The sequence below is a fragment of the Callorhinus ursinus genome, unplaced genomic scaffold, assembly GCF_003265705.2.
Source record: "Callorhinus ursinus isolate GAN/ISIS: 27379988/994484 unplaced genomic scaffold, GSC_fseal_2.0 scaffold1, whole genome shotgun sequence".
In the NCBI taxonomy this organism is placed as follows: Eukaryota; Metazoa; Chordata; class Mammalia; order Carnivora; family Otariidae; genus Callorhinus; species Callorhinus ursinus.
The window spans coordinates 77274775-77297913 of NW_027397063.1; the positions used below are offsets into that span (position 1 = coordinate 77274775).

Sequence of the window (23139 nt, forward strand, 5' to 3'; positions counted from 1 at the left end):
GTGATGATTTTCTCATCCCACAATTCATTCTATGTTCATTGGTTAGCTTTTTTCTGAAGGAATGGTTTTCCCTTCTGTTTCTTCCTTCTTTCCTATCACTGTGGACTCCTGGATTCCAGTTTTATTCAGTGAGTTATAATTCTTTAATACCATCATCCCAACCTAAATGGCCAGTGTGGGTTCCTTCACACTGGCCTCTGTGTTCTCATCATTCTTTCATAAGGCACGGCAAGTTGTTCTGGATTCATTTTGTACTTTTCCTGCCCCAGCCCTGGAATCAGCCATTTTACAGAGGAATACCCTGATTCCTTTTAGTGGAGAGGGATTTTTTAGAAACTAAGATCTGAGTGGTAGGTGTCCTCATTGCTACACAACATTTGTAAAGAATTGAGATTTTATTTTCAGGTATATTTGCTAATTCTGCTATTAAGGAAAGTTATGTTTTAGGGATTTTTTTTTTAAGATTTTATTTATTTATTTGTCAGAGAGAGAAAGCATGAGCCAGGGGTGGGGAGTAGGCAGAGGGAGAAGCAGACTCCCCGCTGAGCAGGGAGCCCAACGTGGGACTCAATCCCAGGACCCTGGGATCATGACCTGAGCCAAAGGCAGATGCTTAACCAAGACGACTGAGCCAAGAGATTCTTAATAAAAGTGCATTGGCTATTTATAAATAGCACATTGTTTACTTGGTGAAGAAGCTTTTGCTTGTTTTAAGATTTTTAAACTTCAGAGGTAGACTATCCCCTATCCCTGTTTTAAAAAAATATATTTCAGAAGTGAACTTCATCCCCATAGGTCCTATTAATGTATTGCATTTTCTGAATAAGTGGAATCCAAAAATAACATTTTCTCCAGATAAACTGAAAGCAATAATTTTTTTTAAGCCTCGAATGTATGGAGTCTTCTCCATGTTTTGTGACATACTACTAAGGAAAATTTATCAAGAAAAATACTTAAAAAGAATTATTCTCAATTTAAGATAAAACCTGAAGATTTGGAAGTGTGTAAGGACACTCTAAGCTCTGGAATAGTTAAACTAGAAAGGAAAGAAAGCTCTTTGAGGTTGGCTTGTTTTGAATAAGGTGTATCTAATTGATACTTCTGATTTTCCTTCTTATCTGGTGGCATGAACATGAGTAATCGGATGTTAACTCTGTGGACTGGGTAGCCATTTACTTTCTTTGTGCGCTAACATTAGATTTCAGTTAGGAGCCCCAGAAGTAACCTTGCATGGGAGAACTCTAATGTAGTCGGTTCACAGCCAGGCTTACTAAGTTCCTAAGAGCTACACAGCTTCGTATTAGGCCCTGACCAGCCTGGTTTCTTCACTGTTCTGAGTTTGTCTGTCTTCAAAATAGGATTCACTATTCTCACCCATCTTTTATATCTCAGAGATTTTGTAGAAATTCATATAGTTAAGAGGAAGTGCATGTGGATTCAGCTGCTCAATGTGGCTTTGAAGAAGGGAGAATAGAAGCACTGAGTGTGAGCTGAGTGTACAGGTTATGAGGTAGTCTATCTAAATTTGTGACTTTCATATCTCTTTTGGGTCTCGCAGCCAACTAGAAGACTATCTTTTTTTTTTTTTTTTTTAAGAGTGTGCACTCCTGTGCATGTGGGGGTGGTGGACAGAGGGAGAGGGAGAGAGAATCTTAAGTAGGCTCTACACCCAGCATGGAGCCCAATGTGGGGTTTGATCTCATGACCCTGAGATCATGACCTGAGCTGAAATCAAGAGTCAGACGCTTAACTGACTGAGCCACTCACGTGCCCCTGGAAGATTATAATCTAATCTGTCATCCCTCCTCTCCCCCCCCCCATTTTTGAGAGCTCTTTTAAGAAACAAATATGTATGTGCAGTATTTCTATTTGTTACGATGCTCACAGATAAAACATACAACCAGCTAAAAATGCCTCTCAGTATTTAGAGCCATGAAAAAATTTAGCTCATCTGTCATTATAGTCCCCAAATATGAATATTTATTTATAAAAATATATATATTGCCTTACCAGTATATTATTATATGCATTATAAAACTCAATAAAAATGTTAAAAGAAAGAGATAAGAATAGAGGTCCTAATAGGATCTTCTTCCATCTTGATGGATCTATAGAGATTAGGGTCGGGGTAGACTGATACTCCATTCTCTGTAATAGTAGCGGCTGCCAATTAGGTCAAAATATCAGTGTCTGTGTGTAGGGCACACTGATTAGTTGAGGCCAAAACATGGGTTTTAGCAAACTCTTATCATTTAATAATTCATTGAGTTTTGAAATAACAGGAGTCAAATGGGGTCTCCATAAGGAATCTCTGCAAATGTATCCCACTCCAAGCAAAACTAATACATATATATGGAAATCTCAGCTAAGTAGAACTTCATTTAAATGAAACTAAACTTTTGGGGCACCTGGGTGGCTTAGTTGTTTGAGCATCTGGCTCTTGGTTTCAGCTCAGGTCATGATCTCATGGGTTGTGAGATCAAGCCCTGAGTCAAGCTCACACTCAGCGGGAGTCTGCTTGAAGATTCTCTCCCTCTGCCCCTCCTCCAACTTGCGTGCACACTAAGGTTCTCTCTTTCTCTCTCTCTCAAATAAATAAATCTTTTAAAAAATAAATGAAACTAAACTTTTAAAAAATTACAAAAAGTGATACTCTAAACACCCATGTATATATACCTGTGCCAAAAAGATTTTTAGGTAATATTTGGCAGAATGTTTTTTTGTTTTTTAAAGATTTCATCTTTTATTTGACAGAGAGAGACAGCACAAGCAGGGGTAGCAGCAGAGGGAGAGGGAGAAGCAGGCTTCCCAGTGAGCAAGGAGCCCAATGCGGGGGCTCCATCCGAGGACCCTGGGATCATGACCCGAGCTGAAGGCAGACGCTTAACCGACTGAGCCACCCAGGTGCCCCCAGAATGGTTCTTTGACAGAAATATTCATTAAGGTTTTCTGTAGCATTGTCTTTATGTGTTCGCTCTCTCTCTCTTTTTTTGGTATTTGTTGTAGGTGATTGTTGAAATTACATCTTCTTATTCTCTTACCAGGTAATAGATTCCATGGATGCATTAGATAAGGTTGTCCAGGAAAGAGAAGATGCCCTAAGACTTCTTCAGACTGGTCAAGAAAAAGCTAGACCTGGTGCTTGGAGAAGAGACATCTTTGGAAGAATCATCTGGTACATAGTTTCCACTGTGGTTTTTCTAAGATGAGAGTGGCAGTCTCATGCCTTATTCTCCTGTCCAGTATCTTTTACAAAAACTCTCACCATATGAAATATATTATAGATGTATCTAATGTAAACAGAGGTCCCCAGGCCCCACTGGGGCCCCAGGATATGAATGAAGGTAACATTATCTGGTAGGCCAGGCACCCCATTCTCATGATTCAGTTACTTGTAGGTTCTTTATAACAGTAGTTCCTAACATATGACTTTTTGAGAATTTGATTAAAGTTATAGATCCTTTCCCTAGAAAAATGTACATGTGCACATGTAATTTCAAAGAGTTATAAATACCATGAAGCTAATTTTAGGACACATACCTGCCCATTAAGAACCTGAGACTTATGCAGCACCTGGGTGGCTCAGTCGTTAAGCGTCTGCCTTCGGCTCAGGTCATGATCCCAGGGTTCTGGGATCGAGCCCCACATCGGGCTCCCTGCTCCGTGGGAAGCCTGCTTCTCCCTCTCCCACGCCCCCTGCTTGTGTTCCGTCTCTCACTGTGTTTCTCTCTCTGTCAAAGAAAGAAAGAAATCTTAAAAAAAAAAAAAAAAAAAAAACCTGAGATTTTAAAAAATTCTCAAAAAAAAAGGAAGTTCTCAAGGAATAAGGCCATATGAACCCATTTCAATGTTTGCTCCCATTGCCATTGGGATAAGCCCTAGTCCAAATTATGAAACAGTTTATTTTCATTACAACTTTCCACCTTTTGTCTCTCTAGTTCCCAAAGTTCTCTCAGACCTTGGGAAAGGATCTGATAATAAACATTCAAACTGAGGTATAAATAATTGAGAAGGTTGTATTGACATTTGGATTGAGCTTCTAAAAGGAAGCATACTTAGTAGAATTTTAAACATCAGTCAGCAAAATGAAGAAGGCATTGTGGGTGGTTGGAGACTTTCCGTGCACTCCTGAAAGTAAACCACATAATAGTGCTTACTCATTAGATAGGATCTTTTAATGGAGTTTGCAGTAATGGGGCTGCTTGGAGCCAAATGTAGGGGAGTAGCTGTATGTCCGTAATGTAATCCAATACAGGAAAGAGAAATTACCAAAACATCTAACTAGAAACTTTATTTTTTACTAATTTTTATTTGGATTAACCCAGTTGAGGTCAGTTAGGAAAGGGTAAGGATAAAGGAGAGAATCTGTGTCAATATTAGAATCTGGATGAGTGCTGTTCTCTTCCAGATTTTTTAAAATTTTGCTTTTTAACTTTCCAGAGCTAAACAAAGTAGTAAACGAAGCAATGATGTCATCTTTCCAATGTAGCTTATTAACTCAGACATAATTCCAGTGCCTTTTCCTAATTTTCTATTGCATGTTAAAATATTTAAGATAGCCTATTAAATGCAGAGCTCCTTCTTAAAAACACTTCATCTAAGGGTTTTTTTCTGTCAACAAGAACATGTGGCATATTATGTTATATTAATATTATTGCAGGGGGAGGGGCAGAGGGAAAGAGAATCCTAAGCAGGCTCCATGCTCAGCATGGAGCCCAATATGGGGCTTGATCTCATGACCCTCAGATCATGACCTAAGGTGAAATAAAGAGTCAGACGTTTAACCAACTGAGCCACCCAGGTGCCTCTGTAAAATCTTTTAAAAGCCAGTTTAAAAAAGAAAGCCAGTTACATCTCATTTTATTGAAAACATATTTAGCTCAAAGATGGCTAAAACTTTGTAAAAAAGTGAAAAATGTATTAAATATTTTCTATTAAGGCAGTACCTTTTTGTTTTCTTGGCAGGCACAAATTCAAGCAGTGGCCTATACCTTGGTACCTAAATAAAAGATACAATAGGAAACGATTCTTTGCAATGCCCTATGTGGAACGTTTTGTCAGGTGAGCACAAATACCCTTAATAATGAAACTTAACACAAGTTAAGCTTTTACATTAAGTAATACATGTACATTGTGGGAAAAAATAGAAGAATCAGGTAGAAAAGATGAAAGTCTTCCATAATCTCACCATCCAGAAATAGCTTCTGTTAACATTCTAGTGTATATCCTTTCAAAAATTTATATTGCCCTTCTATTATTCATCAGTCTGTATGTAAGTACATGATTAAATCCCTCTAATGTGAAAAGGAAGGTCCAGATACTTCAGTTGCATAACATAGCTCATGTTATTGCATGAAAGGGTGCTAGGGTGAGGGGAGTGCATCTTTTGTTACGTTAATGATGTAACTTTTGGAGAGCACCTAATGATGGGGACTAGTTGCTAGAGGAACCAACTTTGAATAGATGGTTGAAACTTTCAGTCCCACTCCCTGATTTCTGGAGAGGGGAAAGGGGCTGGAGGGGAATCAGTTGCTAGTGGCCAGTGATTTAATCAGCCATGCCTATGTAATGAATCCTCCATAAAAACCCAAGAGGACAGGGTTCAGGGAGCTTCACTTTTGGTGAACAGCACCTGGAAATTGGAGAGTGGGATGCCCCACTCTGCCCTGTGCACCTCTTCTATCTGGTTGCTCCTGAGTTTATATCCTTTTATAATAAATCAGTAATCTAGTGAGTAAAGGGGTTTCCTGAATTCTGTGAGCGACTCCAGCAAATTAATCGAACCTAAGAAGGGGTCTTTGGAACCTCTGATTTATAGCCAGCCTGTCAGAAGTACAGATAACAACCTGGACTTGGAACTGGCATTTGAAGGTCAAGGAGGAAGTTGTGGGAACTTCCAGCCTGTAGCGGGTTGTTGAGCACAGGTGACGTCCTCTGATGCAGTTTCCATGTAGATAGCGTCAGAATTAAGTTGAAGTCTCAGACATCCTGCTGGTGTCTGAGAATTGCTCGGGGGGGGGGGGGGCACCACCCGTGGAAATAGGTCCCGAACCCTTTTATATAGTACATCCATTCTACATGGGCATTAAGTAGCACTCATCTTTTTCATCATCAGTGCTCTAGATGCGGTCAATCCTTGATTTAATTCTTCTTGCAGAAGGTCTCCAGGGTCTGTCCTTTGTACTCCATCTCTGCCCTAGTGCATTCCCTCTTCATCAAAATGAATTATTGAACATCTTCCTCACTCCAGTCCATTCACATATTGTTTCCTGGCTCAGTTTCCTCAAACCTTTTTATCACGTCAGTGTTGTTCAAAAATCTACAGTAGCTTCTTGTCTACAGAACAAATCCCAACTCCTAACCACCCATTCCACAACTCAGTGTTAGCTACGTATCCTTCATAAAAGTCATAACCTTTCCTATTTCCTGAATAGTCTTGCTCATTTTCCTTTTGTTGCTCCTTTATCTACAGGTCTGAAATCTCTCCACCATTCACATTTTAAGGCCCAGTTCAGATGCTAAGCAATTAAGAAATTCAACTGCACTGTTGTTTTTTTCCTCCAGTTTCTCTAAGCCTAATGTGCCATTTGGTTCTTTTGTCCCTTAGTCATACAAGGTGAAGCTATAATTGACTTTTAAAATAACGTATGAGAATTTATGAATCCAGTGTCACTCTTACAGGCCTTATACATGTTCTAATTATTCTATTTTTGAAACTACCTTTCTTAGCCTTACCTTCAGAGCATGAAGCATAATCTTCTGACTGTTCTTAAGAATAACCTTTATTCTTTCATATGGGTTCACTGATTTTTTTAATGGCCAAAATTTAGTTGGAGCAAAGATTGATGAATAGAATGGGTAATCTGATTTCAGCTTTGCTTAGTCTTTATACTTAATTTACAAAATACCTTATATCATATTTTTAAACATCTACGCCTATTTTGGTTTTCACCCAGATAGAATTCTTATCTCAAATTTCTATGACCTCTCCCACAGCACTGGCCTGTTAAGTTATTCACTACCTCTTAATTCTTGTTATATTTTATATAAACTTATGCCTAGTGATCAATAAAATATCCTGGAAAATATCATCTTAAGTACAGTAAAGGGTTGGCCTCCATGATGAATTTATCATTTGCAATTTTGATTCGTAATTGACCTTAGAGGTCAAAATAATTTTAGCTGAGGCACAAACGCTTCATGCTCCAGGATGCTAGTGGATAGAAGCAAACTCATAGAGTGGTGAGTCTAGCACGTAAGCATCATCTCTTAGTATAGTTTTATTCTGTCTGTTGTAGGGAAGATGATATGGTAGACTGAGTGCTATTTGGAATTAGGGAATTCCTAAAAGTCTCAGGATATATCTCAGGGTACAGAAAAATCTGTTGTATTCAATAAAACTAGTGCTTTTAAAATAAAGTATAGAAAGGTAGCCCAGTCTTTTACAGGCTCACATGATCTGTTCATTCTTTTCAGGTAGGAAATAGAATTGGTGTAGGGTTACAGAGGGTTTTGATTTCAAGTTCATCTCTGACTTGTGTAGGTTTACAGTGATTATTCAAGTTTAATAGTCTACATGACACACCTAAGATGGAGGCTGGCATGATTGAGGCTTTTAGGTAATTGATTTGGACATACTTTGATAGTACTGAATAACAGGGGAATAGTTTTGTATAAATTGCTGTTATGCTTTTATTATTCTAGATTGAGACTTGAGAAACGAGCCCGTACTGAAGCAAGAAAGAAAAGTTTAGAGAAAAAGAAAGAAAAATTTCTTCAGAAAAAGTTTCCACATCTTTCTGAAGCCCAGAAGTCAAGTCTTATCTAAAATGTCTGAATTCTTGGGCACCTGGGTGGCTCAGTTGGTTAAGCGACTGCCTTCGGCTCAGGTCATGATCCTGGAGTCCCGGGATCGAGTCCCGCATCGGGCTCCCTGCTCAGCGGGGAGTTTGCTTCTCCCTCTGACCCTCCCCCCTCTCATGCTCTCTCTCTCTTTCTCTCTCTCAAATAAATAAATAAAATCTTTAAAAAAAAATAAAATAAAATGTCTGAATTCTTAAGTTGCCATTTTGTTTTCCTTTGATAAGTCTATATACAAAAGTAAATGTGTATTAAGTAATTTTATAAAGAAATTGTGTTTTTAGTCAAATGACAACTCTTTTAAGGATTAATATGCATGCTAACTCTGGAAGTGGTCCTGCTTCTACCAAAATTTTTTAAAAATCAGGTATAAAGTTCAGACACCCACTTTATAAATTCTGACATCTAAACAGACTTTAATTAACATCACCTGTACCCTGGGGTGGGAAAGTAATGTCAACTGCTATAGCAAAGGCAGTAAGGTCGTCTTGGACCCAGGTAACATTTTTACTATTATGTTAATAGCATATGAAGGGGGTGTGGATATTACTGTTAATAAACAGGGAGTACTTTCACTCAAAATCATAAAATACATTTAGTCCTTAAAGTAGTTAAGTCATAACACAACAATAATCCAAAAAAGTATTTCTGGAATGGCTAATAATTTTTATTTAATTTTGCAAGCCTAAGGTAAAAAGCATAGGCAATAAGTTTTACTAGTCAATAAAAACCAATTCTACTAGTCACTGGTAACTGACATACTAAACAGTTGGAAAGCATTTTACTGAAAGCAAAATATTTAGAGAAAATAGACATTTATACAAAATTATAAAATGCTTGTAATAAGAATAAGTGCATTTCAAGGAAAGCACAAACTTATCTTAATTTATAGAGCCAGTTAAAGCCTTAAAAAATTTAAGTGGAAATTGAAATATGCAAAAATGTATAAACATTCTACAAAAGATGGTCATTCTTTTCCTGAGTATACTAAAGCTATGAAACTTAAGGTGACACAGGAAGGTAGAGCTTTGGGAACTCTTTTCAAGGGCATTTCCTTTCTACACACTGTTTCCCTCCTTCTTCATATTCTTGTTTGGAAATCCACATCTGTTGAAAGGTACCCTATAAAATGGAAAGAAAAGTTATATATTGTGCCTTTTTATTAGAAAATACTTTTTAAGTATCTTTTCACAACTCCCAATCTTTAAAGAACCCTTAAGCCCCTCCCCCAAATAGTCCTCCATCACTCCCCTATTTCAGCCCCTCCTCCAGAACACCCAAAGACACTATTTGGAAAGAATATTAAGTCTACCTGTTCACAACTGAGGCTTTCGAAAATGGCTGTGACAGGAAGATGGGAGGTTTAGCTACGATGGCTTGCTGCCAACTTAGAACAACAATAGAAACTGTCGTTGGAAGGCTTGATCCTAGTACAGAATTGAAGAGCTATACCCTAGCACTTGACTAACGGCAGCACTTAGATCTCAAAAGTGCTCATCTATCAGGACTAGGATAAAGTTTTGCAAGTACACACTTGATAGTACACAGGCACTATAGGCAGTGGAAAGGAGGAAAATGACCCAAGGAGGAAGGAGCCTAGGCTACGTTAGTAATAAAACATTTAAGGACAAATTCATTCCCTAAGATTGACTCTATTCAAGTGGATTCGTGCATGGTACTCCATTTTGATCTAAGATCTAGTAAAAGACTGCAAATAGAACAAATACATAAGAAGACATTTACTAGCTTAAAAATGTTTAGTATAAGTACTTCATGACATTTACTTTGGCTGCTCTGAGGTGAAGGGGAAATTCTCCCCAGTCTAGGGTTGCAGGTAAGTACAAGGACTTTTTCTCCTGATTCAAAGCAAGCACCTGTCAAAGCAACATGCAAAACCCAGCACCATGACTTCACCATTTGCCCCAAGAGCCAACTCCTGATTTCCTCCACCTCCCCCAAGAGGCCAGGGAGCAACAACCAGGACCTGAGAAGGAATGATTTAAGTGTGCTACAGAGAAGTCCTGACCAGTGCCAATGGGAGTATGAGAAGAGGCGTGAGTAAGTTAGTAAATTCCCACCTTTGAGAAGGGAAATTGAAAATCGGCTGACAAACAGCCACTGATAAGGGACTGAAGCATTTTGTTAAATTAGAACATGTGAAAGTGGTATTATTAGGTCCTCTACTCATCTGATAGTTACAAAATACAGAGAGAAATGATGCACTGGAATTATTTTCTCTTTTTACTATATTCACTGGTACACTTAAGTTAAATCATTCAATAAGACTATTTTTCAGTTTACTAACCAAAGATGCTAGAATCGAGCCTCCAATCCATGAACTAAACCTCCGTTCAACTGTTGTATTATTTGCAATCAATTTCAACCGCATACTCTAAAATAGAGAGGGAAAAATAAGTATTATTAGTACAATCAAAACATGACTCAATTCAGAAAATTCAGTTTTGATGACTGCCTAATGACTTTCAGACACCAATTATATGTGGTTATTTTGCAACAGCTAGGCCAATAGTAGGCATGGGTTGAATTACTGTATAAAGTATTTTCACTAAACTACTTTGTGGCTTTTAATGTATAATATTTAATAATAAATTATATAAACCTTAGGAACTGCATACTAAAAAGTATGGCACTCACAGTTTATATCCTAGAATGGCAAACACATACTGAATACTTATAAATCAGATACTATGCTAACTGCTTCATACATTATTTCATTTCTTCCAAAACCCAATCTATCATCCCAACCTGCTAGCTCCTACTTTTTTAGGCCTTCACACTGTCCTAATCCTTCCCATTCTAAGGTCACTCCACCCCCCTCCACTTCCAAATCAAAATGCAGACATCAGATTTCAGGTTAAGCTTTTTATTCGTACTGATTTCCTCCCAAATTAGTGTTTGTATTTTGAACTCTCTTGATAAACAGTTTATGGCTCAGGACTGTCCCTGTCTCCCTATATCGGGAGATCTTTCCCCTACCCAGACTTTGTTTCTGGGGAACGTTCTCAACTTGTTGGTACTTCCCTATTATTCTATATGAACACATAGTTTGAGTCTTTTTCACAGTGAATAAATGTGTATGTTTTGGGGGTAGAACATGTGCTACAGGAGGGAGGGAGTGCTGGGAGCAGGAGGGATGAACATGGGTTTTTGTAGGTGAGGAACCGGTTGATATCGATCACAAGGAAATTTTTTTTCCCTGTTATTGCATTGATTTTTAATTGCCTCCTAAATGACAAGGATAATACCTAACTGCTCTTAACCAGACCTTGGACAGCCCAGGTCTATATATATTCATTATTCTGGGACTTCCTATCAAATCCAACTAAGGTCTTTTCCAGGTAAGACTCTATCTCCAAGAATGTAGTAAATACAAGTCAGGGGTCAATCCTGTGCCTATTATCAATATTTAAATAACAATATAACAACTTAAATAAGAATTCTAAAAATGCGCCATATATAAAATGTTCCTTTATGAGAAACAAAAAAGACTCCCAAAAATAGAAATTCTGTAGATACAATTAGGGCCCATGTAACCCTTAATAAGTTTCTTTTAATGTAATAACTAGTACAGAGTAACATACAAAAAACTACTTGATAAGAAGTTTTAAAATCTAAAGATTATGACTACTACTCTGTTATCAATGTGTACCAGATCTTCTCCCCAAACCACGTTCTTCAAATCCTTTTAAAATCCTTTTTAAAGTTGTCGCAATCCACCCAGTGATCTTTTTAAAACAAACATAGGCGTTCTGCAGTCCTCTGCCAAATTTTATCCCAGAAGTTCACTATTAATAAGCAACGTGACCTGGTACCTATCTGTGTGGGTGGAATTGTGTCCCCCAAAGAGATATGCTGAAGTTCTAATCCCTGGTACCTGTGAATGTTACCTAATTTAGAAATAGGTTCTTTGCAAGTTTAATTAGGATACAAATTAAGGACATATTGGAGCAGAATGGGCCCTTAATCCAATAGGACAGGAGTTTTTATAATGAAGAGAATAGACCCACAAGAGAGGACTGCCCTATGACAATGGAGACAGACTGAAGTCTTGGAACGGCAACCAGTAATCACCAAAGGATTCCTCGCAAACCATCCAATGCTAAGAGGGGAAAAAAGAATTCTATCTCTATGTTTTGGGGGTAGAAAGGAGAGAGGAGAGCCTGCTGACATGTTGATTTCAGACTTCTAGCTTCCAGAACAGAATAAATTCCTGTTGTGTTAAGCCACCCAGTTTAGTCTGTGGTACTCTGTTATGGCAGCCCTAGGAAATTAATACACCATCCATCTTCCCAGCCATATCACTCTTCCCACTTCTGCACAGACTAAGCCAACTACGTTGAAATATTAGAATATGCCATCTTCCCGTCATAGTTTGCACATGGCATTCCCTCCACCTAGATGTCCTTTCATAAATTACCAACCAGTTGCACTCCTATTCATTCAGTTTCTTCATGAGGGAGTTAAGTGCTCGCTCTACAGTGTTCCCTAGAGTGCCTGGTTCATGACCTACTAAAACCACTTAGCACGTTACAGTCTTTATGCAAGTCTATTCCTCCTAGCAGACTGAGCCCTTAGTGGGCAGGGATTATAGTTTATATCCCCTAGTGCCTAGCAGACTATAGGTACTTAAATATGGAATCAATGAATAAAAGATTCAAGTACAAGAGTCATCTATGAAAAGATGTCATCTGAAAATTCAAGTAACAAGGGCTATTAACCTTTTTTTAGGTAATACTGTATTAGGCACACACAAAATACCAACCTCATCTATAAGATTACACCAGCGATGAGGACACAAGACTGAAGACTACTACCAAAGAACAAATAAAACTTACTGGGGGAGTTTTCTGAGAGAGCTCTCTATTCAATCTGTCAGTAAAGCTCTGTATTAGCGTGTTTCCTCCTGCCACTATAACACTTCCATAGAGACCCTAGGATTAAAAAAAAAAAATTAGTTCCAAATGTTTCCAACAGTTTTTTGTTTTTTTTTAAAGATTTTATTTATTTACTTGAGAGAGAGAACACAGAGGGAGAGGGAGAAGCAGACCCCTGCTGAATAGGGAGCCTGATGCGGGGCTCAATCATAGGACCCTGGGATCATGACCTGAGCCAAAGGCAGCCGCTTAACTGACTGAGCCACCCATGTACCTGTTTCCAACAGTTCTAAATACAACTACAACTAAAACTATGTCGTCCTCTACAATTTTCCCTTTCTTTTTTAATATTTTTATTTCTATATAGACCTAGTACCTTAATCCAGTGGTTCTCAATCCTTGCTGCACATTCAATTCATTTAGGGAATTTATAAAACATCAATGCCGGGGGCAATTAAATAAAAATCTGGGGATGGGGCCCAGGCAAAGGTTTTGTTTGTTTAAAATTCCAGATGGGGGGGGGGCGCCTGGGTGGCTCAGTCGTTAAGCGTATGCCTTCGGCTCAGGTCATGATCCCAGGGTCCTGGGATCGAGCCCCGCATCGGGTTCCCCACTCCGCAGGAAGCCTGCTTCTCCCTCTCCCACTCCCCCTGCTTGTGGTGTTCCCTCTCTCGCTGTGTCTCTGTCAAATAAATAAAATCTTAAAAAAAAAAATTAAAAATTAAAAAAAAATAAAACTCGAGATTCTGGGACGCCTGGGTGTCTCAGTCAATTGAGCATCCAACTCTTGGTTTTGGTTCCCATCATGACCTCATGGCTCATGGGATCAAGCCCTGCATCAGGGGCTCTGCACTCAGTGGGGAGTCTGCTTGAAGATTCTCTCCCTCTGCCCCTGCCCCTACTCACGTGCTCCCACTCTCTCAAAAAAAAAAAAAAAAAACAACCTTCCAGATGATTTAATGTGCATTTAAAGTTTAAGAACCACTAACTTAAAGCAATTATTCTAAAACAAAAACCCAAACATAGTTTTTTGGCAGAGAGCTGCCAATATTTAGTTAGAGGTTTATTTTATACCTTCATCTTGGAATGCTCATCTAGAAGTTACAGTATTTAAAATTAGACAATGAAGATTATTTAATGATTATGATAGACAATGCATAATCATAATATCCCTGGCCAAAATGACTGCTACCTTTCTCTTGCAGGGTTATGCATCAGAACGACATGGGGAACTTTTTCAAAATCGACATGCTGATTCCTCCCCCAAATAAAAATAAGTCCCTACTTACAAGTATATTTACCTCTAATTTGCATGTATGTATCAGAAAGCTAAATGTCAGCCTACCTTTTTTTTTTTAAGTTTTTATTTGAATTCCATTAGTATACATACGTATCAGCCTGTATGCTTTTTAGTGGTTAAGTTCATATTTTAAAAATTTATTCCAGGGCGCCTGGGTGGCTCAGTTGGTTAAGCGACTGCCTTCGGCTCAGGTCATGATCCCGGAGTCCCGGGATCGAGTCCCACATCGGGCTCCCTGCTCGGCAGGAAGTCTGCTTCTCCCTCTGACCCTCCCCCCTCTTATGTGCACTCTCTCTCTCATTCTCTCTCTCAAATAAATAAATTAAAAAAAAAAATTTATTCCAAATGTCTAAATCATCTAACTTTTAAAAGAGAAAATGGAATATAGAAGCATGTCCTCTGCAATCAACATTAGTTAACTAAGGGAGAAATCTCACTAAAATCAAGAAGTTATCACACTCTTATAGTAAGTATAATTCAATTAAATTGCCTTCCCCTAAAGTGGCCTTGAATTTGTGCTAAAAAAATTCCATACTTACATCCCTATTGTCCTTGAAGCAGCACATGCCTGCCAGGTGGCTAGTTGAAATAAAGAATATTTTCATAGCCACTCAAAACTCTTTTTTGAACGTTTTTTATACATCTCTAGCTATCAGCACTATGCTCTAAGCAAATGAATTAACTCAAACAATTTTTTAAGGCAGTATGTTGGCTACAAACTGAATCTAGGGTTTTAATTTTTTTTAAGATTTTTTAAGGTTTTATTTATTTATTTGAGAGAGAGAGCACAAGCAGGGGGAAGGGCAGAGGGAGAGGCCAGACTCCCCTGAAGGCAGACACATAACTGACTGAGCCACCCAGGTGCCCCTGAATCTAGAGTTTAAATAAGATATAATCAATCTAATAATTAGTATATATATAATATGGAGTTAGTACATAAAACTTGGCAAAGCACAAAAAATACGAAAAATATGAAAAAATAGTTTAGAAGCACTCTAAACTATACTCCATGTAAAAGTTACATAATTTAAACCCATACCTTCCTAAACAATAAAAGTAGCAAAATTATACAAGAAAAATCACCAATAATATATATTTTGGTTTGTCACGTTTTAGGACATCTCTAGAAGAGCACTGTCCAAAAGAACTTTCAGTGATGACAGAAATGTTGACTATCTGCACTGTCAAACAGTAGCCATTAGCTACATTTACAATGTGACTAGTGCAACTGAAAAATGGAATTTTAAAATTTACTTATTTTTTAAGATTTTTTTTTTTATTTATTTATTTGAGAGAGAGAGAATGAGAGATAGAGAGCACAAGAGGGAAGAGGGCCAGAGGGAGAAGCAGACCCCCCGCTGAGCAGGGAGCCCGATGCGGGACTCGATCCCGGGACTCCAGGACCATGACCCGAGCCGAAGGCAGTTGCTTAACCAACTGAGCCACCCAGGTGCCCAAATTTTTACTTATTTTAATTTAATTTAAATTGTCACATGTGGCCGGTAGCTTCCACGGACACCACAGCTCTAGAGTTTTGCATTTTTCCTTTTCTAGTACTTCATGATTTTACACATTCTAAAATGGACTTCAAAGTCAATGGCCAAAATTGACAACTTAAATACTGATCTGGGGGTACTTCCTTACCCTAAAAAAATACCTTTATACTGTAAGCAGAAGGCTGACACTTACGGGTCTGATATCAATATCGCACATTCCAACACTTGTAGTGACAACGTGACTGACTCCCAGCATTGTATTTCCCGATAATCCCTACAACAAAATAAAAATTAGTAGTCAACAGAAGAACTTCAAACAACACACCCAAAAATATCTAGTCAGTCTTATTTAGGTTTTATAATTACACAAGATCTTCACATATATGGGACAAGTCAAGCTAATTATGAAACAAGCTTTTATACCTTTACATTGGAAGGGTCAAATAATCCTTCAGGAATCTTTAACCGTTCTGCTCCAAAGTCACAGTTGTACCCATTGGGGAATTCATAATGAACAGTTGGCATCTGTGCAGCTACTCTGAAAACATATTAAACAACATTAAACAAAAGACAAAAAAAAAATCCTGCTCAAAATATAAACTAAGAAATTATCAACTTGTAAGAAAGCAGTGAGAATATCTTTCTTTTATGTTAGTCAGTGTTTCTTACCATAACTTTTTACCTTTAGACCAGTTAAGCATATTCTGCAATTCTTTAACTAAACAAATCGATTTCTCTCCTCATTTATGAAGTATTCAGTGTTTAGAAGTTTAGTATGAAGTTTTAAATGAGCTATTATAAATCTTGTAGATAAGAAAACATACTGTTCATCATAAGTTGAATCTGATACTTGAAGTACTGAAGCTTGAAAGTCCTGGATAACACACTATGAATTAAAAAAAAAAGTTTTTAAGAAACAAGGTTATGGAGATTTGTCTTTGCAATCTATACTTTTGTAGTATTATATTTAAAATACCTTTCTTAATGAAACCAGACCATGTTCCTGGATGGCAAAGTCATTTCAAGGGTATAAGTCTATCCAGCAAGGACTCAGAGTATCAAGAAACCGAATTCTAAACATTTGCATTAGAAACTATATTAAACCACGGGCGCCTGGGTGGCTCAGTTGGTTAAGCGACTGCCTTCGGCTCAGGTCATGATCCTGGAGTCCCGGGATCGAGTCCTACATCAGGCTCCCTGCCCAGCGGGGATTCTGCTTCTCCCTCTAACCCTCCCCCCTCTCATGTACTCTCTCTCGCTCTCTCAAATAAATAAATAAATCTTTAAAAAAAAAAAAACTATATTATACCACATTTAAATTAACAATAATTATGGAACAATAAAGAAATAAAAAAAAAAAATCAGGAACCCCTGTACCTGTCCTGCATAACAAAACTGGTTTGAGAACACGGTTTTTTCCTTAAAAATAAGCCTAAACTTAGAAGCAAGATTTCATTATCTGAATATGTGTACATGTGCACATACATGGCATCTTATGTAATTTTTAATGACTGCACATAGTGTAAAAACAATGAAAAATTTTACTACGGAATACATACAACCTCTAGGCTGCTAAAGAAAAATCTAATATCTAGGCAAAATTGTTAATCATCTTCACAATTTTCCCTTCTACTGAACACCCATAAAAAATCTTTATCTTTAGGTGCAAAACAGTATCAGAGAGGATACATCTCTGACAGTAAATTATGGCTTTCATATCCTTTTACTGTTAGAAATGCATATACATCTGTGGTGTGAGAGGTTTTACTAACTCCTCTTCCTTTAAGTTGTATGTTCAGAGATGGATCTTTAGTAAAGAGAATCTTACTGGCTCCTTACTATGAATAATGACATTTTTAATATGGCTGACTGATGTTAAAAAAGAGAACATAACTGAGCCATACTAGCAGGTCTCTACATACTAGAACCATTCACTATCTTAGACAAAAAAATGTACAAAATAGCATGTTTGTTTTTATTCTAAAACCAAAGTTCCTTCCAGGTCTTATTGTAATCCAAATGAATATAATAGTTTGTTGAGATAATTTGTCTGACAAATATGAAAAGCACCCTTTCTCTCTCAAAATAAGCTATTATTTTTGTTTGTAAAATACCATTAAAACTATAAAGTGCTCAGGGTGCCTGGGTGGCTCAGTTGGTTAAGCATCCAACTTCGGCTTAGGTCATGATCTCTGGGTCCTGGGAGTGAGCCCCACATTAGGCCCTGCACTCAGTGGGGAGCCTGCTTCTCCCTCTCCCTCTGCCCCTCCCCCCACTTGTGCTGTCTCTCAAATAAAATCTTGAAAAAAAAATACAAACTGCTCACATTCTATTCAAAAACCTACAGCCTATAATGGTTTTATAAAGAGAATAAGGGTACTTACATTACACATGTAATTGTGCCAAGATCTTGTAACCTGTGGCAATTTCTCTTTTCTTTTCCAGTTCGCTGGAGATCCTTCACGAACAGCTTCCTGAGTACCAAGAGCATGTGCTAGGTTAACAGAGTTCACAACATGGGGGTGGGGAGTTGGAGATAAATCCCAAAGAGAAAATTCAAGCATCACTTACTTTCGATGCAATCATATATGGAGGAATCAGTTCTATATTCATTTCTTGGAAGAGTTCTCTGCATTGCATAGTAATGAAGTCTCCAGCAAGAGGGGATTTCACAATGCCTATGAAAACAGATTAAACAAGGCTAAGACAGCATTAAATCCAAGCTCCTTGGGACAAATTCTTCTGTGTTTTTATATATGAATAATTTTTTCAAGTAGAATTAATTGAACTATCCCTCTAAGCATGAATGAAGCCATGCATCAGTTTTAAATACACATTATAAAGATTTTTTTAAAAACTCTTAATAAAGAGACATTATTTGGAAACTGGTATGACTTGATAGTCCACTTCACTGCTCTGTTACCTACGTCTTCATGGCAGCTAACATCATCTCAGCGTACCCTCATTAAATCCATTTACCTTGCTGAAGGACATAGCCATCGTGAACTGGAATTGCAGTGGTATGAGTGGCTCCACTGTCCAAAATAAGCCCAGTAGAACGACCATTAGCAAATCTAGTTTAAAGCATTAAGGAAAAGAAAGTATCAAGGTTTGTAAAGGGAAGGTTTTATTAAGGCATTCTTAAACATGTGTATTATGGCTTAAAAGGTGTTAAAGTTAATCCAGGGATGAAAACTGGTATCAAATAACTGGCTTAAAGACAAATGACAACAAGCAGCACTTCCAAAATGATGGTGAAAGGGAGTCAGGGAAACCTTTATCCCAGAGAGACATCTATTAAACTGGTCAAAATTAGCACAATCATTCAAAGTCTCTGGAGCCAAATGAAAGGACTTCTATTTAACAAAATCTATAGAAACTCAGTAAAACGGTGGGAGGCTGTGGCATTTGAGCTAGGAACTAAAATCATTCTCCACATAGGTTAAAGAACAACCATTTCAGCAGTGTGGCAGTTCCCACAACTCAATGGGAAAGCTATTCCAGGTGGATTCAACAGCCAACAAATATTGGCAGACCCCACATTCCACAGCTCTGTGCTGCAGAAGGCATGTGTCACATGAACCTCATAAACCAGTACGTAGGAGGAGGGCCATTCACTTGGTCATCAAGTATTTACTGAGCATCTATTAGGTGCCTAGTGTTAAGTCTGGTACTGAAAAATGGAAGGTATTCAGTCTGGCCCTGACATTCCCAAGCACAGAAGGCACAAAAAGGTGCTCCCAAACGGATTCCACCCTGAAGGATATCCTGTTTAGTAGAGACCAGTAACCTGTGAAAAGAACAACTCAGGGTGCCCCGGGGGTATAATGGAGAGCCCACCTAACCAACCCTGGGGAAATCCAAATGTAAGCTAGGGAGGAAAACACAGGGAAGAGAGAGGAACATGTGGAAAGGGCAGGTGGCAAGAGGATACAGTGAGGCCAGGAAAGTGCAAAGTAGTTCAGCAGAGCCTGCAAGAATGTTGAAGATGATTCTGGCTTAAAGCAGCCTGGCAATTAAAGATGATTATTAGAAGGGAGTAAAAAGAATGGGCAAGGTAAGAGGAAGGGTTGCAGTAATCCCAGAAATAGCTTGCACTGAAAGCAGTGGCAGTGGAAAGAGAGAAATCAATGGATTTGGGAGGTAGTGGGGAGAAAAAAAAAAAGGTCTTGATGACCGACTAGAAGGGGTAAAGAGAAAGATTTCTAGTCTGCACAACTGCGAGTAAGAAGATATAAAGAAGGAGGAATAAATTTGAGGGGAGAGAAGATTAATTCAGTTTTGGATATAATGAGTTTAAAGTGCTTCAACAGATAATTAATACAAAAAGTTCTAGTAGGACAGCTGGATGTGGGCCTGAAGCTCACAAGAAAGATCTGGGATACAAAACAGATACGGATTTGGAATCTGTTAGTGTAGAACTGGTATCTGAAGCCAAGGAAATGGATAATTTAAACCAGAAAGAGCATGTCAAGAGAGATGAAGGGCTAAGGGCAGAAAACCAAGCAATGCGTAAGAATGATCAGAATCAATGAGAATCAATGGCCAGAAAGACAGGTTGGTGATTTATCTTTGCTAGTACTGGTACTCTACTGACCTCTGGTCAACTATATACATAAACATTAATTTGATGCTCTATTAATACAAAGTGACAGATGCAGTAATACCAGACTAAAAAGTGGCATAAAGGTATATGGACCTTCCTATAAATAACAAAATCTGGACAAATTATCTTAAATGACCATCTTAAGATATTAGGAAGTATTCAAAAGCAGTCAAAATTCAGCCAAAATTTACTCTCATAAAACAGCAACTGGAAGGGGTAAGAAGTTCAAGTTGTAGCTTCCTTGCCTGAAAGTGCTCCCCACCTCCATGGCCACAGTTGGGAAAGCAGTGGTGGAAAATTACAACTTTACCACCTTCAGTGAACAGAGAAAGGAGTTCAGGGCTGGAAGAAAAGCTGGACAGGTAAGGTAGAAACCCTGGAAGCCAGAGAACTACAGAAGGGGTCAAACCCAAACCAAAACCAGAGTATAAAATATACCCATATCTCTGACTGACTGCTAAACCCTTCAGGGGCAGGACTTCAAGGGTGCCCAACAAAAACAGAGAAAACAGACAGTAATCCACTCTGCAAAATCACAGCAGCTAACTGCATTCTCCAACAGTATGCAGCTTGGACAGCAGAAGGCCCTCTTTACTAGCCTGAGGTGTCAAGAGGACAGGGCCTGAGGTTGGCAGATATGAGAACCCAGCTATCAATTAAGTCAAATAAAACAATGCTATCCTTCTAATATTTTTGTTTTGGAAAATATATCTTTTTCATAAAAATGTTATGTTAACCTTAATGGGTCTTTTTGGTCATATTTAAGTGAATACATAAATGCCAAAACAATTCTCAGTTAGGGCACCTGGGTGGCTCAGTCAGTTGAGCACCTGACTCTTGGTTCTTGCTCAGGTCATGATCTGGGGGTCATAAGATAAAGCCCCACATTGAGCCATGCATACATCAGGCCCCCGCATGCATCAGGCTCCGAGCTCAGCTGGGGATCTACTTCTCTCCCCATCTCTCTGCCCTTCCCCCACCTCACACACCTGCTCACTCTCATAAATAAATAAATCTTTAAAAAAAAAAAAAATTCTTAGTTTTAATTTCTCACAGTAATCCTGACATATAATCCACACAAACAAAATCTTGGCAGTCCTCAGTAATTCTTTAAAGTTTGAAGGAGTCCTGAAGCCATACATAATGTTTGAGAGGTCAAAACAATTTTTAGAATAATACTAAGATGTTATTTGCCTTTTTCAAGCTCACCCTTTCATGAGCGTATATGCGACTTTTCCAGAGACCATGTCACATGTGATACAGAACAGACTGAACTCAAAAGACAATATGAGAATCCAACATCTGCTATTAAGCCTGACATTAAAGAGATCTGAAAATATGTAAAATAATTCCACTCTTCTCGTAATTTTGGGGGTTTCAGAAATCAACTGATTTTCATTAAAATATTTTACATTAACATACAATGATGAATTTACTTAAACTAAGAAATCTAATTTTTTTGGTTTCTAATTTCCAATATGGTAAACACTGCCAGCTATAATTCACATAAATAAAAGCTCTGGATGTACAAGGTTTGAGATCCCCGGGGTAGAAGAACATAATAAAAGGACACCAGTCAGCTAAATCCAGAAATGTAGGAAATTCTATAGGACAATCTACTTCCTTAACAGACAAATTACAAGAGAAAAAAAGGATCAGGGGGAGTAGAATCTATAGATTAAAAGAGACCTAAGAGACATACTGAACAAATACGATGTATGACCCTTGTTCAGGTCCTGACTCAAATATACTACACTGTTTTAAAAAAAAGTTGTGATTACTTTTTTTTTTTTTGTCTTTAGACACATGGTAAAATCTTTTAGAGATACATGCTAAAGTTTCTATGGATAAAATTATACCATGTCTGGGATTTACTTCAAAATCATAGTGGGAGGAGGAGTGGGTAGGGTTTTAACTACTACAAGTTAGCTATGTGTTGAAAATTGAACTGTGTGACAGGCACATGGAGGTTCAATATAACATTCTATCTTCTTTTGTGTTAGAAATTTTCCATAATAAAAGGTTAAAAAAACAGAACCATGCCCCATTCTGTTTACACACTCCTTAAAAGGAAGTAGCCAAACAGACCTATGTTCAAGATCAGTAAAGCCACTTTTAAATTGTGGACTTGAACTAGTTTGCTTACTTTGACCACATTCCTGAGAGGGTTATTAGGGGTATTAAATGAGATAACACACACAGTGCTAGCTAGCATTCTCCAGCCTCTACTCAAAAACCTGCAATGCTATACTAGAGTCTAAAGTTCAAATTTTAAAAATCTAACATGCAAGGTCTCTACAGTTTGACCCAAACCTATTTCCACAACTCCTTCTGAAGTCTAATAGAAATCTTCAACGATAAACTAAGTCACTGGAAAGAACACTTACACTTTCTACCTCCACACTTTCACTAAAATCATCTCCAAAACACAACACTAGGGACACCTGGGTGGCTCAGTCGGTTAAGCATCTGCTTTTGGCTCAGTTCATGATCACAGGGTCCTGGGACCGAGTCCTGCTGAGCAGGGAGCCCACTTCACCCCTGCCTGCTGTTCCCTTGCTTGTGCTTGCTCTCTCCCTCTCTCTCTCCTTGTCAAATAAATAAAATCTTAAAAAAAAAAAGCAAAACACAACTCTATAGACAATGTTAGATTACAGCTACCACAGTGATTCTCATATATATGTAAAATTTACTTGAATATTACAGCAATCCAGGGAGGTATACAGCATAAGTGAGTAAAAAGTAAAGCTAGGTTTTAAGCACTTAATTCAAAAATCACACAGTTTGTAAGCATTTCAACTTAAACTCTAAATACAGGGCTCCTTCCCCCCATCATACAAATAAATTCTGTTCTCTTCATAAAGATTTTTTTTTAATATTTTTATTTATTTATTTGACAGAGAGCAAGCACGAGCAGGGGGAGCAGCAGGCAGAGGGAGAAGCAGGCTCCCTGCTGAGTCCCGACATGGGACTCGATCCCAG

General features: G+C 38.1%; 2 protein-coding genes across 5 annotated transcripts in view; one reads left to right on the top strand and one right to left on the bottom strand.

Annotated features, from left to right (window-relative positions):
• MRPL47 (mitochondrial ribosomal protein L47) overlaps nucleotides 1-18436 on the top strand; it is a 40167-nt gene extending 21731 nt beyond the window's left edge. For 2 of the 3 annotated variants that reach the window (XM_025878324.2, XM_073896860.1), the window contains exons 5-7: nucleotides 3045-3175; nucleotides 4966-5061; nucleotides 7705-8060. In XM_025878324.2, the coding sequence (XP_025734109.1) occupies nucleotides 3045-3175; nucleotides 4966-5061; nucleotides 7705-7828 (351 nt within the window). In that variant the 3' untranslated portion in view covers nucleotides 7829-8060. Of the gene's footprint in view, nucleotides 1-3044; nucleotides 3176-4965; nucleotides 5062-7704; nucleotides 8061-17996 lie in introns of those variants that run through there. The other variant, XM_025878334.2, reaches the window with a different exon arrangement.
• The window catches only part of ACTL6A (actin like 6A), a 29787-nt gene continuing 15151 nt past the window's right edge, over nucleotides 8504-23139 (bottom strand). For both annotated transcript variants that reach the window (XM_025878309.2, XM_073896853.1), the window contains exons 6-14: nucleotides 18531-18625; nucleotides 18123-18229; nucleotides 17936-18025; nucleotides 16376-16437; nucleotides 15975-16089; nucleotides 15745-15825; nucleotides 12717-12812; nucleotides 10166-10252; nucleotides 8504-8982 (exon numbers count right to left, since the gene is read on the bottom strand). In XM_025878309.2, the coding sequence (XP_025734094.1) occupies nucleotides 8902-8982; nucleotides 10166-10252; nucleotides 12717-12812; nucleotides 15745-15825; nucleotides 15975-16089; nucleotides 16376-16437; nucleotides 17936-18025; nucleotides 18123-18229; nucleotides 18531-18625 (814 nt within the window). In that variant the 3' untranslated portion in view covers nucleotides 8504-8901. The remainder of the gene's footprint in view (nucleotides 8983-10165; nucleotides 10253-12716; nucleotides 12813-15744; nucleotides 15826-15974; nucleotides 16090-16375; nucleotides 16438-17935; nucleotides 18026-18122; nucleotides 18230-18530; nucleotides 18626-23139) is intronic.